The sequence below is a fragment of the Saccopteryx leptura genome, chromosome 5 (genome assembly GCF_036850995.1).
Source record: "Saccopteryx leptura isolate mSacLep1 chromosome 5, mSacLep1_pri_phased_curated, whole genome shotgun sequence".
Taxonomy (NCBI): domain Eukaryota; kingdom Metazoa; phylum Chordata; class Mammalia; order Chiroptera; family Emballonuridae; genus Saccopteryx; species Saccopteryx leptura.
Window position 1 is genome coordinate 162,931,605 of NC_089507.1, and position 12,621 is coordinate 162,944,225.

The 12,621-nt window shown below is 58.4% G+C and overlaps 2 protein-coding genes across 3 annotated transcripts in view; both read right to left on the minus strand.

Annotated features, from left to right (window-relative positions):
* Nucleotides 1-1,906: 1,906 nt before the first annotated feature.
* On the minus strand, nucleotides 1,907-5,353 carry CD79B (CD79b molecule). The gene is made up of 6 exons (XM_066384948.1): nucleotides 5,203-5,353; nucleotides 4,520-4,564; nucleotides 3,290-3,595; nucleotides 2,943-3,061; nucleotides 2,613-2,654; nucleotides 1,907-2,501 (listed from the first exon to the last, which is right to left on the minus strand). The coding sequence occupies exons 1-6, from the start codon at nucleotides 5,267-5,269 to the stop codon at nucleotides 2,403-2,405; spliced, it is 678 nt and encodes a 225-aa protein (XP_066241045.1). The 5' UTR covers nucleotides 5,270-5,353; the 3' UTR covers nucleotides 1,907-2,402.
* A 3,732-nt stretch (nucleotides 5,354-9,085) lies between these two features.
* SCN4A (sodium voltage-gated channel alpha subunit 4) overlaps nucleotides 9,086-12,621 on the minus strand; it is a 44,836-nt gene continuing 41,300 nt past the window's right edge. For both annotated transcript variants that reach the window (XM_066386400.1, XM_066386401.1), the window contains exon 25: nucleotides 9,086-12,199. In XM_066386400.1, the coding sequence (XP_066242497.1) occupies nucleotides 10,974-12,199 (1,226 nt within the window). In that variant the 3' untranslated portion in view covers nucleotides 9,086-10,973. The remainder of the gene's footprint in view (nucleotides 12,200-12,621) is intronic.

The window sequence follows — 12,621 nt, forward strand, 5'->3', positions numbered from 1 at the left end:
AAGAAAAAAGTCAATTTTACTGTATAATCACTAAAAAACACACACAGCATCTGGTTCAACTCCCTTTTCTCAGGCAGGTTTTATGACTCTCGCAACTGAGGCCTGAAGCATTCATCATCTTCACTAGCATCACCCACTGTGTTTCTACCGCCTAAGTCAGACACGATGACACCCTAAAACAGACACACAGACCAGAGATGGCCTCTATGTCATAACCATGGAGGCAAACACGCTTTGGGGGTGTCTGGTGGAGAAGACAGGCCTTGCCATTCAAATGATTCTCCGCCGACAACACTTCAAAGCATTTGGCAAACGCAGTTACTCAGAGGTTGTAAGTTGTCTTTCCGTCAAGTCAAGGCCTCCCTTAACTCAGAGCAGCCCCAAGCAGGGGGAGACTGCTGGGGGGGAGAAGTGAAGACTGCCCTGCACCCCCAGCCAAGCTGCCCAAGGTCCCTGGCGCGGAGGTAGGAGGACAGAATTAGTGCCATTATGCAAAGCAGCCAAGAGGAAGAGCTCCAGCTTAGCGGCGCCAGATGCCAAAACAAGCCAGTTCCCTGTGGCAGCCCAGAGACCAGGGAGGCAGCAGCCAGCTCGGCTGGGCCCAGTCTGGCTGCAAGTCAGCACCGCTGAACCCCAAGTCCGGGTGCCTTCAGCACCTGCCCACCCAGAACTCCGGGGAAGCTGGTAAAAACTGGTACTGCTCTCACACGTCCCCACAGGCTGGCCTTGGCTCTCCAGTTCCCTGAGGGCAGGGACTTCTCCCGTCTGAATCCAGAGCATGAATGGCAAAGAAGTGTTTTGGGGTCTCCCCAAGGTCAACGGGAAGTAGAGCAGGGCCTGGCTTGGGACACTGATGTCAACTGCACTTGAGCTCCCAGCTGTGAGCTGCTTCCAGTCATTCCAGCAGCTGGTGGGTCGGAGCCCCAATCTGTAGGGCCCTGGGGACCATTTTGCGGCGACTTTGTAACTCTATGGGGCTTCTGATGTGATGTTTGGAAAATGAAGGGGTCACCTGACTAACCCCCTCCCCCCCACCCCCCGCAGAGTTGACCACCACAAAGCCTTCCTCTTTACGAGTCTCTTAGATGGTTCTGCAAAAATAAATTTCCAGGTTTGGTAGGGGCCAGTGGGGTGGGAGGGGGTGTGTGGTAGAAGCAGGGGAACCCCTGCCCCCAGGCAGCTTCTAGTTTAACTGACAAGCAAGACCAGCACAGGCTGTAGCTACGCTAGAGCTGCAGGGCCTGGGGTCTGAACAGGAGCTGGGCAGGGCCCGGGGTGCTTGGGGAGGGCCTCCCGGGAGCTGGGCAGGGCCCAGGGCGCTTGGGGAGGGCTTCCCGGGAGCTGGGCAGGGCCCGGGGTGCTTGGGGAGGGCCTCCCGGGAGCTGGGCAGGGCCCGGGGTGCTTGGGGAGGGCCTCCCGGGAGCTGGGCAGGGCCCGGGGTGCTTGGGGAGGGCCTCCCGGGAGCTGGGCAGGGCCCAGGGCGCTTGGGGAGGGCTTCCCGGTGTGAAGGGCCTTGAAGTTCAGCAGGGTTGGGATGGATTGGCAGGGGGAGCTCCTTCTGGGCTGAGACCCCTGCCCTACAAAGTAGCACTCAAGTACTGCTTGTTGGCTACAGCAAGTGCAGGATGAGCACTGCCCGCCAAGGCGAAGCGCCCATCCGATTAGCCTTTCTTCAGCTGCTCTGGGCCCAGCCAGGGACAGAGCAAGAGAATAAAAGAAGACATGACCACAGGTCCCAACTGGACCTTTAGAGAGAAGTAGCCAATGAGCCCAGGAGAAGTCCATGAGCTCTGTGACAGTTGTCCCCTCTCCTGCCCCACAGGTCCACAGGTCCCCAAACATTTGTGCTCTAACAGATGCTCTCATTCACCCCATACCCATAGATATCACAAGCCTGGGTGTGGTTTCTTAAGATACACTGTTTATTCCACAGGAGAATGGGTTCAAGGCTAGGAGCCCAGTGTGGTACGAGGGGCGGGGGGGAGGAGAGGGATGATGCTCTTGGTGGCCATCGGTGGCTAAGTTGGGGTGGGCCCTGGCCTTCTCAGGCTCCAACAAGAAGCTGTCTGCTCAGAGTCCATTTGCAGGTTCCAGACAAGGCTATGCCTTCCCTGACTTGAAGGTGGGATGGGTCCCCACATAGCACCCCGAGAAGACTGGGTCCAGTCTATCCCTAGAGAACACCCCGCTCCAAATCGCTGTCCTGTGGCCCTTCTATTCCAGTCCCTTTGGCAAGAGCTGGGGACCAGGGGCTGGAGGGGCAGGCAGGCAGATCTGGTGGGTCAGCTCTGGAGGCCAACAGGGGGCCAAGGCAAAGGGGACACACTGGAAGCCAGGTGGCTCAAAAGAAGTCAATGAGGGCCCAGCAGGTTGTGCTCAGGGGCATGGGAAGGGCTGGCCTCTCACTCCTGGCCTGGGTGCTCACCCACTGACCACTTCACCTCCCCTGTCCGCAGAGTCACTATGTCCTCGTAGGTGGCCGTCTGGTCAATGTTCAGGCCCTGGAGACATGGAGTGGAGCTCAGGCCTCAGCCACACCCCAACTGCCCCAAAAGATGATCCTGCCAACCTCCCCCACGGCCCTCAGAGCTGTGGGTCCCCCTGCTCCTTACCTCGTAGGTATGGTCTTCCTCCATCCCAGGCTTACTGTCGTCCTGGTGAGGCAAGAGAGGAAGAGCAGGGTGTTGGCTTCCCCACCCCACCCACTTCTGGGCCAGGCTGGATAGGGCCAGGGAGACCGGCCCGGTCAGGGGTCAGGGGTCAGGGGCCAGGTCAGGGGCCAGGTCAGGGGATGAGGTGCGCTCTGCAAGAACAACTGAATGAATGAAGGAGTGATGGAACAAGTGAGTCCACGGGCAGACTCAGGCTGGGGAGATGTGGAGATGGAGACCTTGCCCATGTCTGGCCCGCCCCTGGGTGGCCTCCCTGCCCCCTGAGGTCACCTTGTCCAGCAGCAGGAAGATGGGTACTGTGATGAAGAGGATGATGAGCAGGGTCTGGATCATGATAATGCTGTCTTTCAGTGTGTTCCGCCACTTCAACTGAGCCAAGGTGCTGAACCCTGGAGGGGGGTGGGGGGAAGGTGATCCTGGGGCACTGTTTTGGGTTTGTATCCCCCAGGGCCTTCTTGTCAGTGGCTCTTCTGGGTGCTCTAGGGCCCCAGTCATCTCCACCATGTGGCCCCACAGTGGTGGCAGGCTGGGTGGTGTAGGGGGTGGATGGCTCCATGAACACCCTGTGGCCCCATCCACTCTCCCCTCCCTGGCTAAAGGGCAAGGCCCGTACCCACCCATGACTCGGAGCTCGGTGCCACAGCTTGTCACAAGGCCCTTTTCCGGGTGCTTCTGCTGACAGAAGTAGATGCCGTTGTCCTGAAAATGGACGTTTTTAATGACGAGGGTGGCGCGGGTGCTGTCCTGGCTATACTCGATGTGGTCCGGTTCCTTGGCCAGCAACTTGGACTCCGAGTTGATATCCCGCTTCCAGAGCCAGCTCACCGAGCCCATGACATTGATGTAGCAATGTATTTTCACCGTGGAGCCTCGTTTCTTGGCTGTGAAACGCGGGTACTGCCAGATCCGGAGACAAGTCCCTCCTGTGGGCGCCAAGGCCAGGATCAAAATCTCACCCAGCATCTTCCTGACTGCCAGCCCCACCATGGGCCCCCCACCATGGGCCCCCCACCCTAGGGGACACAAACCCCGGGCTTAGTCCCCCTGGTCTGTCCTTGCTTCTTAGAGTGTGGGCCAGTCAGGCAGAGTGTGGGGGAACAGAGCCATGGGAGAGGCCACAGGCCAAACCACGGGACCTCACCTCTGCCTGGCATTTGATTTTCCCTTAGAAAGGCCCTGGAACTTTCGGGTTCCTTCCCATGCCCTGGAAACTTTGGATTCCTCATGCCCGAACAGCTAGCTGCCTGCACTCTTGTCTCGCCCTGCCAGGGAGCTGCCCTGGGCTAGTCTGCAATTCTGGGCGGTTCCCCATAGATACCCTCAGCCTCGTCATTGAGGCCTCACAGCAACCCCTGCCCTCTTTTCTCCATCGCCTCTCTCTACCCACTGCGTGGGCCTGTTCCACTTCTTATTCCTAAACCTTCATTCTCAGCTTGGCAGCGTCTCCCCACCCACCTGCTCCCAGAAGCCCCCCCCCCCCGCCTCACTGTGCCCAGTGAGTGGCCCCCTGGGAACCCGGAGCCCCTGTATCCTGTCTGAGTCCCTAAGGTTAGGAGCTCTTTCTGGGGCTGAGTGGGAATCCCCATCTTGCCTAACCCAGCTCCTCAGACACTGGGACCAGAACACTTGTGTCTAATAAAGATGACAACTGGCAGGAGGGTGGAGTGGGGGGGGTGGCAAATGGGCCTCAGAACCAGGCCTTGGAGAGGGAGACGCTAAGGAGGCCTAAGGAAGGGAGTTGTGGAGAGAACCAAAGAGACAAGGGCACAGGGTCTGTCACAAGGACAGTGGCTGTTACTGGACACAGGCGTCCTTGCCCCCCAGAAGGGGCAGGGGAGGTGGCTGACCTTGACAATCCTTTACTTCAGCGGCGGCTGCGAACAGGGTCTCACCTGCAGGTTGGGAGGAAGTGAGCGAGGCCAGGTCAGGGCCTCTAGCAAGCTGGCGGCCCCGCCTCTGCATACCCTCCGCCCTCTTCATCCCCAGACCCGCTTCCTCCGCCCCTGACCGCAGCTTCGAGGCCCCTCCGCTCCCCCCACCAGCCCTGCTCTGGAGAGGCAGCAGAGCGGTGGGGTCGCCCCAGAAGATCTACTGCCCAGCCCTTCTTCTGCCCTGAGCAGGCATCTGGATGAGACAGGAGGGAAGTCACAGCTAAAGGGCTCTCCTGTCCTCCAGGGGGGTCCTTTCCCGGAATACACACGTCCCAGGGTCTGGCTGGGGATAGCCCCTCCCCTACCTCCCCCCACACAGTGTCCTCAGCGGGTGAACCACCCTCTCTTCCTCTCTTCCTCCCTGGCCTGGCTCTTCCTGGGTCAGAACCACCACCCCCTCAGGCCTAGCTCAGCCTGCAGCGCCTGGAGCCCACCAGCCAGCACGGCTGGGACCCCCGGAGCCAGACCCCAGGGCAGTCAGCGCGAGACCAGAGGCAGACAGTGTGAGAGACAGGAGGAGGCAGAAGAGAGCTGGAGACAGAAGCAGTGGACACAGAGCAATGGAGGGGAGCCGGGGGGCCTCGGGGAAGGGGCTGTACCTGAGAGAAGCATCAGCAACAGCAGCAGCCAGTCGCTGGGCACAGGAGACAGCGCCAGCCTGGCCATGGTCCCGCTCCGCTCTGACCCCAAGCCTGTGATGACGACCACAGCTCCTGGGGGGAAAGCGTGTAACTGCCTGTGCTGTCGCCTGTCCCCTCCCCACCTCTTCCCCACAAGGCCCCTTCCTGCCATGCAAATCGGGACCCAGGGGAGGCACCAGCTCTCTGGGGACCCTGGGGAAGGACGGGCTCTCTTGTCAGCTGTGCTGTTAAGGCTCAAAAGTCACCCAGCTTGGGCACCACAGCTCAGATCTGTGGTGGATGTTCCTATGGCTGGGACCTGCCTGTGCTTTCCTCCATGGGTCGCACCCCACCGATGCCCTGGGCCTGTCAGCCTCCCATCCTGAAGTCTAGATTCCCAGGCACTTAGCTGAATACTCCGGGTCCTAGAGATGAACTTGAGAGTGGTCCCTCTGCCCTGGACAAGCCTGCACCCTTGGGGAGGAGGAGCTCCAAGAAAGGGTGGTGTGGGGGTGCTGGGGGGCAGCTCTGGGCCCAGGACATGCATGGGGGGGCATGCAGCCATGTTAGGGGTTGATGGAGATTTGACCCTATGGAGTAAGAAAGCCACAGAGGTTATCGGGTGGCAGCCATTTGGGAGAAGATCTGGTCCAGGGGTGAGGCCTCCCTCCCTCACTGGGTGGGAGAGTTTGCTGGGAGCGGCCGAAAGGGGTGCACCTAGGTAGAGACAGCTCAGAGAAAACCCACCACTCAGCCACCAGGAGACTCCCAGGGCACTGAAGTGTTTGTTGCTCACAGCTCCAGGTATCTTTGGGTGGAGACAGACAAGAGGTTCAAGTTGGGAAGCCTCCAGGTTCTGACAGTAAGAGACTCTCTGGTTTTATCTCACCAGTCAGCAGAGTGGTGGATGCAACCATAGTGATCAGGAGCTTGTCTAAGCTCAGCTCAGTGCCCCTGGGTCAGGCCCAGCCCTCGTCCTCAGTGGGGGTGGGGGTGCACTTGCACAGTGCACAGCCTAGCCTGCCCCTGAGCTAGCTCCAGGTTTTGTTTCCTGGTAGCGTCTCTCTCTCTCTCTCTCTCTCTCTCTCTCTCTCTCTCTCTCTCTCGTCCCCTCTCTCTATTCTCCTAACTACCAGGAGGGGAAGAAAAACGCTCAGTTCTCTGCATCCTTTGCTGCTTCTCATTCTCCCCACCACCCTCCATTGTTCAAGCAGCCTGTGCTGCTGGTGGGTCTGTTGGGGTTTAGGGAGACGTGAACCTGCCGCTCATGCCAGGGTGGGCGACGAAGGTGGCAGAGGTCTGGAGGCTGTCCTCTGTGCCCCAGGCCTAGGCTCACCTGGCACAGTGCGGGCCGCCCTCAAGGAGCACAGGCCAGGGTTGGCACTACGGAAAGCGGAGGCAGGAGGGTTAGAATTTCATCCGAGGAGCGGCTTGTTCCAAGCAGCCCCAGATGTTCTTGCTGTCTCCAGATGTTACAAATGACAAAACATTTCCCTGAAAAGGTGTCAGATGTTCAGTTCACAGAACAAACAATCCAAGATTATAAACATTGCCTGAGGTCAACTTGAGGACGATAGGCCCCTGGTGTTGATGAGAATATTTGGAGACAGCTTCCCAGAAGAAGAGGGTAGGGATCAAAAGGTCTCTTGCTTTTAGCAAAGTACCTCCTGCAGATTGAAGCCTTGCTCAGCTTTGGGGGGGGGGTGTCCCCCACAGCGGTGGAGATCACGGGGGAAGGCGTGGGCACGCACACGTGTGTGTGCATGTGTGTGCTTGCGCAGGGCTGCTCCCCAGGCTCTGTGGCACGGGGCCTGCTCAGGGGCTGGTCTTGGGGCCCAGGGTGACTACAAGGGGCACAAGGGCTGGGTGGAGCAGCTGACATCCCTCAAACATGAACATCCACACACACCCTGCCTGGAGGACAGGGACGCAGTTGTGTCCTTTGGACTCATCCCCATTCATGCCAGGCAGGGATCTGCTTTCAGGAGGGGGTGGGGGCAGGGGGGCCCACCGCCTGCAAGGTTATTTGTCCTAGTTGGGGCTGTGCTGTTCCCTCCCCAGTGACAACAGTAGCAAGCTCTGTCTGGGGCTTGTGACGCCTTTTCTTTCCTGGAAACATGAGGCCTCTGCCCTTGGCTCCCCTGTCACACATCCCAACATCTGGCAGCCTCCGCCCACCTTTCCGGGAAGGTGGCCTCAAAACAAGAGATGGGGGTGTAGGGAGAGGGAGAAGGGGCACTGGGACTTGGGGAACCAAGGGGGGTGCCCAGCAACCTTGGAAAGATGGGAGAGGGTAGAACCTCAGTTTGGAGAGAAGGGCTCAGACCTCTGCCCCTCTGCCAGTCCACTCTCCCTGGCTTCTCTTGGTCCTCCAGCTGAACTTGACATCCTAGGCCGTTTGTTCCATTAGTAGGAGGGGGCTTGCTGGCTAACAGGATATGGGTTTGAACCCTGGCCCTGCTGGGTACCAGTCAGAAAGTCTCCCCGAGTTACCTGGTGGTTCCCAATGAGGGGTGGTCCCGCTCCACCCCGAGAGCACTTGGAAATGCATCAGGGCCATTTTGCTGGTTGCAAGGACCAATTGGTGCCACCAGCATTCAGGGGCCGGCGGTGTTAAAGGCCCTGCAGTGGGAGGGACAGTGTCTCACAAAGCAGAATTTCTGTGCCTCATATGCCCACTTCACCAACGCACATTCTTACCATTTCGGAGACCAGATCTCCTCGTTTATAAAAAATAGAAATCATCGTAAAATAGTCTTCACAGGGCTGTTGAGTGCCTTAAGGAAACGCTGCATCTGCTGGTGAGGAACCCGGGACCACGGTCCACCCTTCAGAGGGTGATGAGTCGCACTGATAACTGGGGAGTGGGGCTGATTCTGAAATGTTCACCTCTATCTGTGTTTCTCAGCATTTTGCCTTTTTGTTTCTTCTGTCATTCAAGGCTCAGCAGAGGGGCGGGCTGGGGCACTCGGAGAGCTCTCCTGTCCTGGGGGCCAGATAGGGCCCCAGGGTGGTTTGGAGAAACTTCAAATCAGAAGGAGCCAGGCCCCCAGGGAGGGTGGTCAGCACCCAAGAGAGGGCTCAGAGAGCCCTGCAGGGAGGCTGGACCCTCCCCAGTCAGAAGAAGACAGCAGGTGGAGGAGGTGGAGGGGGTCCTTTGGGACATGGCAGAGGGACCTGGCTCAGGGATGGCAGGGTGGTCGGTGTGTATCCCTCCCCAACCCCCATGGGAGCCATGTAACCTAAGACCCCCAAAAAGGGGGGGTACAAAAATCTTGAAAGAGATTGTTTACTAGTTTAAAGGAATATAGGTCTGGCAGTCAGAAATCAAGTTGTAGGAAACAAAATTATATTTCACCCATTGGGATTATAAACCACTTCATAATATTACTCTTAGACCCATGGGATCCTTAACTCTCTAGGGTCAGGGGTCAGAGGCAGGGTTCTGGGGGGGACAGTATCTCTGAGAGGCAGGAGCCACACTATGGGCCCCCACAGGCACCTTGGGGCCTCTGGGGTGGGGACAGAGAAGTGAAGGGCTTCCAGAGAGAAGCTGGGGATGTAGGGTCCCAATACCTGTTTCTTGGGTGCCATGATGGGTGGGAAAAGGGTGGGGTGAACCCATGAGGGAAGGAGGGATTTGACTCCCAACCTCGTCTGGCCCCTTGGGCTCCAGAGGAGGGCAGAAGGAAACAAACAGGCCAGAGGAGGGAGTTGGGGCTACCCCCTCCCAGAGGCTCCCGGGTCTCCCCAACCCCCACCAGCTCTCCTAGCTGCCTGCTGCCCTCAGCCCCTGCTGACATGCCCACCTGGAGCCACAGAAGGAAGATGCCCACACGTCAGAGGCATGAGATGGGGGATTTATTATAAGAACTGTACAAAGGGACCTGTCTGCTAGCCTGGCTGGGCCTGTTCCTACCTAGACAAGGTGCACATAGGTGTGGGTCTGCAGGGACGGAGGGGGCGCAGCCAGGGGGAGGCTCTACAGTCTGTACACAGTCAATCCAGTCCAACTGATGCAGAGGCTCTTGGGGCCACGCCAGTCCAGGGCCCGGGGAGGGCGAGGCAGTGGGAAGGGTGCTGGTCAGGAGGAGGCTGCCCCTTGGGGGGATGAACACACCGAAAGAAGGGCTGGATGGAGTGGGGTCTCCTTCCACAGGGACACAGGCAGGAGACATGGAGCAGGGCTGGGGCAATGGTACGACAAAAACAACCAGGGAAGGGAGAACCGCGGAGTCTTAGGGGCTGAGAGAGGGATGCCCAGGCAGGGCCAGAGGGCAGGGAAGGCAGAAAGGAGGGATCTGGCCTGTGGGCTTGTGCACACACAACACACATGTTGTTTTGGCGGTTTTGCTGCTTCCTGAGTTTTAATCAAACTGTTCACAAGAAACAAGAAGAAACAGAAGAGGAACTTCTGTAAGGCCAACGGGGACTCAACCTTAGCACACGTGTTCACACTCATACACACACTCACAGCTCAGGCACACTCACATGGACAAGCCTCCACAGAAGACACACATACCAGCCAGACACTACGGGGTACACTGACACACATTTACACAAATACACCCAGACGCAAATGCATATGCAGGCATCGTGGGACACGAGGGTACACACACTTAAACATCCACACAAGTGAATCGATCCAGGGACCCCTCCCCCAGGCTCGTTCTCTGTTATCGGAGAGCCAGTGGAGGCCTTGCATTGCCATGGCCTGATCGGCCACGCCAGCAAAGCGGCCGCCCAACCTTCCAGGCAGCAGGAAGTTGGAAGTTTGGGCCTCAGCCAGGTGGGCCTGGCATGGCCCGGTGTGAAATCTCTAACATGGGCTCAGCTATAATATTTTTAGGATCACTTTTGGGGGCAGGGAAGGATGAGGAGTGAGGAAGGGAGGGAGGGAACAGGGTTTTTTCTCCTGAATGCCAGGGTCCCTGACCCCACCCAGGTCTGGGTGCTCAGGCCAAGAACAGCCCCCAGCGCAGTGATCCCCCAGGTAGATGCAACATGTACTGTCCATCCATGCGTCCTGGAAAAAGGCAGCCCCCACGTTCACTGCCCCCTTGTGCTCCCCCCCAGGGGCCAGCCGGGGGAGTGGAGGTCTGGGTGGAGGACATACTGGGAAACGGTTTCAGGGGCCGTACCCCCAGCCCGATGAGTCCGGACCCAGTGGCCAGTCAGGCTGGTGGAGCCGTTTCAGATCAGCCATGTCTTCCTTTCCCAGGGAATCCCTGAGCCTGGCGGGCGGGCAAAGCTGCATCCCCGATTGGGGAGGGCTGGCCGGCCTGGGGTCAGGTGTCTGCTCTCACTCAAGTTAAGACATCTTTGAAGGGCCCACTTCCTGGGGAGAGGCCAGCCGCCGTTAAGACTCTGGTGGTCGGAGGGCAGCCAATCCCTCTATTGTAGGCCATCTCTGCCCCAAGTGGGGGACAGAGATTCTGATGTTTTGGCTGTACCCCCAAGCCAAGAGAGGAGCAGCAGGGTCCATGAAGAGGTTAGAGCCACTTGAGGGCGACATCACAGAGACGGGGGCCCAGGCCCAGCTTGAAGCCTCCGATGACAATTCCCATTTTCCATGGCCGGGGGGACAGGTGTTTTGGCCTGGGTGTTAGTTAGTCCCAGCGTAGCCACATCCTGTTCCCAACAGGGAGCCGACCAGTCCCAGATTCGAAGCCCTGCTCCCTCAGCAAGCGGGCCACTCTGAGGGAGCTTCAGGGCTCGGCAGCCTCAGCAGGCCGCTCTGCTGCTGCCTGCTAGACCAGAGATTCTTTGACCCCTGGGCGTACTGTTTGCCCTGGGGGTGGGGGGGAAGGGAGGGCAGCTTCTGAGGGGCTGATGGGCGTGAGCCCCACGGCAGGTCCAGTGTCCCCTGTGGAGACCCTCTCCTCATTCTTGCTCTGCACATCGCTGTCCCCATTCTCAGGACCATACATCTTGCTCATGGTGTTGGCAATCAGCCCCTCCTTCTCGGGGGCCCCGTCCCCACTGCCGTCGTGGCTGTGACGGTACATGTAGGATGCCTGCTTCACGGAGCGCTGAAGCAGGTGCCGGCGGTAGGCCCTCTGGATCTTGATGGCACATACCTCTTCGTGCTTCCTCTTGAGGGTGGTGGTGATGGGCTCGTAGGAGACCTTGGAGGGGTTGGCTGCCATGAATTTCTCCTCCATGGTCTCCTTGAGGGCATCCATTTCCCCCGAGTCACCGAGGACCTCTTTGGTCAGGGCAAAGAGGATGTCCAGGCAGTGGATCTTGTCACCTGGCACCATGGGCAGGTCCAGCGTGATGAGTTTGATCTTGTTGGGCTTGGCGATCCTCAGTGGATCCTGCAGGGTGTCCACAAAGTCAGAGAGGCGGCTGTAGGCGATGAACTGCGTGGCGTCAGGGTCGAACTTCTCCCACGTCTCGTAGAACATCTCAAAGTCATCCTCGCCGAGGGGTTCGCTGCTCTCCTCGGTGGCCACGTTGAAGTTCTCCAGGATGATGGCGATGTACATGTTGACCACGATGAGGAAGGAGATGATAATGTAGCTGCAGAAGAAGCAGATGCCGATGGAGGGGTTGCCACAGTCCCCTTTGACCTTGCTTCCCGGGTTCTCCAGGGTGGGGTCACAGTCAGGGGGCCCACTGTTGAGGATGGGGTTGAGGAGCCCGTCCCATCCAGCTGACGTGGTGATCTCAAAGAGGCAGATGATGCTGTTGCCAAAGGTCTCAAAGTTGAACATGTCATCGATGCCTGACTCCTTCTTGACATAGGCGAAGTTGGACATGCCGAAGATGGAGTAGATAAACATGACCAGGAAGAGGAGGAGGCCGATGTTGAAGAGGGCAGGCAGTGACATCATGAGGGCAAAGAGCAGTGTCCGGATGCCCTTGGCCCCGCGGATCAGCCGGAGTACGCGCCCGATCCGGGCCAGGCGGATCACACGGAACAGCGTGGGGGACACGAAGTATTTCTGGATCAGGTCAGAGAGTGCGAGACCTGCAGGGAGGAAATGGTGAGGACTGCTGTCCTAGGGTGGGAGGCTGGGCTACAGAGAGGGGGCATGCAGGGCTCAAGGGGGCCAGGCCTGGGGTGCTTAACCATTGGAGCACAGCCTGGATGGCCTTGCCCATTGGGCCAAATCCCTCCCGGAGCCTTGGGGCCAGGGGTTTACATCTTTGCTTCAACACAGCTGATGGATGTGGGATATGCCAAAGTTGTTGGGGGTGAGGGTAAGGCCCATTCCCAAGACTGTTTACAGATGCCACAGATGAGAGAGAGAGAGGAGGCAGCTTTGTGTTTCTGAATCTAGGCATGTCGTTTAACGTTTCTGACTCAGTTTCCTCATCTGTAGCTATATCTGCCTGTAGAATTATTATGAACAATTAGTGAGCTAATGCCTCTAAAGGGCACAGCACTAT

Coding starts and splice junctions, on each gene's coding strand:
- CD79B (XM_066384948.1), bottom strand. CDS start 5,269: ATGGCCAGGCTGGCGCTGTCTCCTGTGCCCAGCGACTGGCTGCTGCTG. Junction 4,565..5,202: donor GTTGCTGATGCTTCTCTCAG/GTACAGCCCCTT, acceptor CCCAACCTGCAG/GTGAGACCCTGTTCGCAGCC. Junction 3,062..3,289: donor CACCGAGCTCCGAGTCATGG/GTGGGTACGGGC, acceptor ACCCCCCTCCAG/GGTTCAGCACCTTGGCTCAG.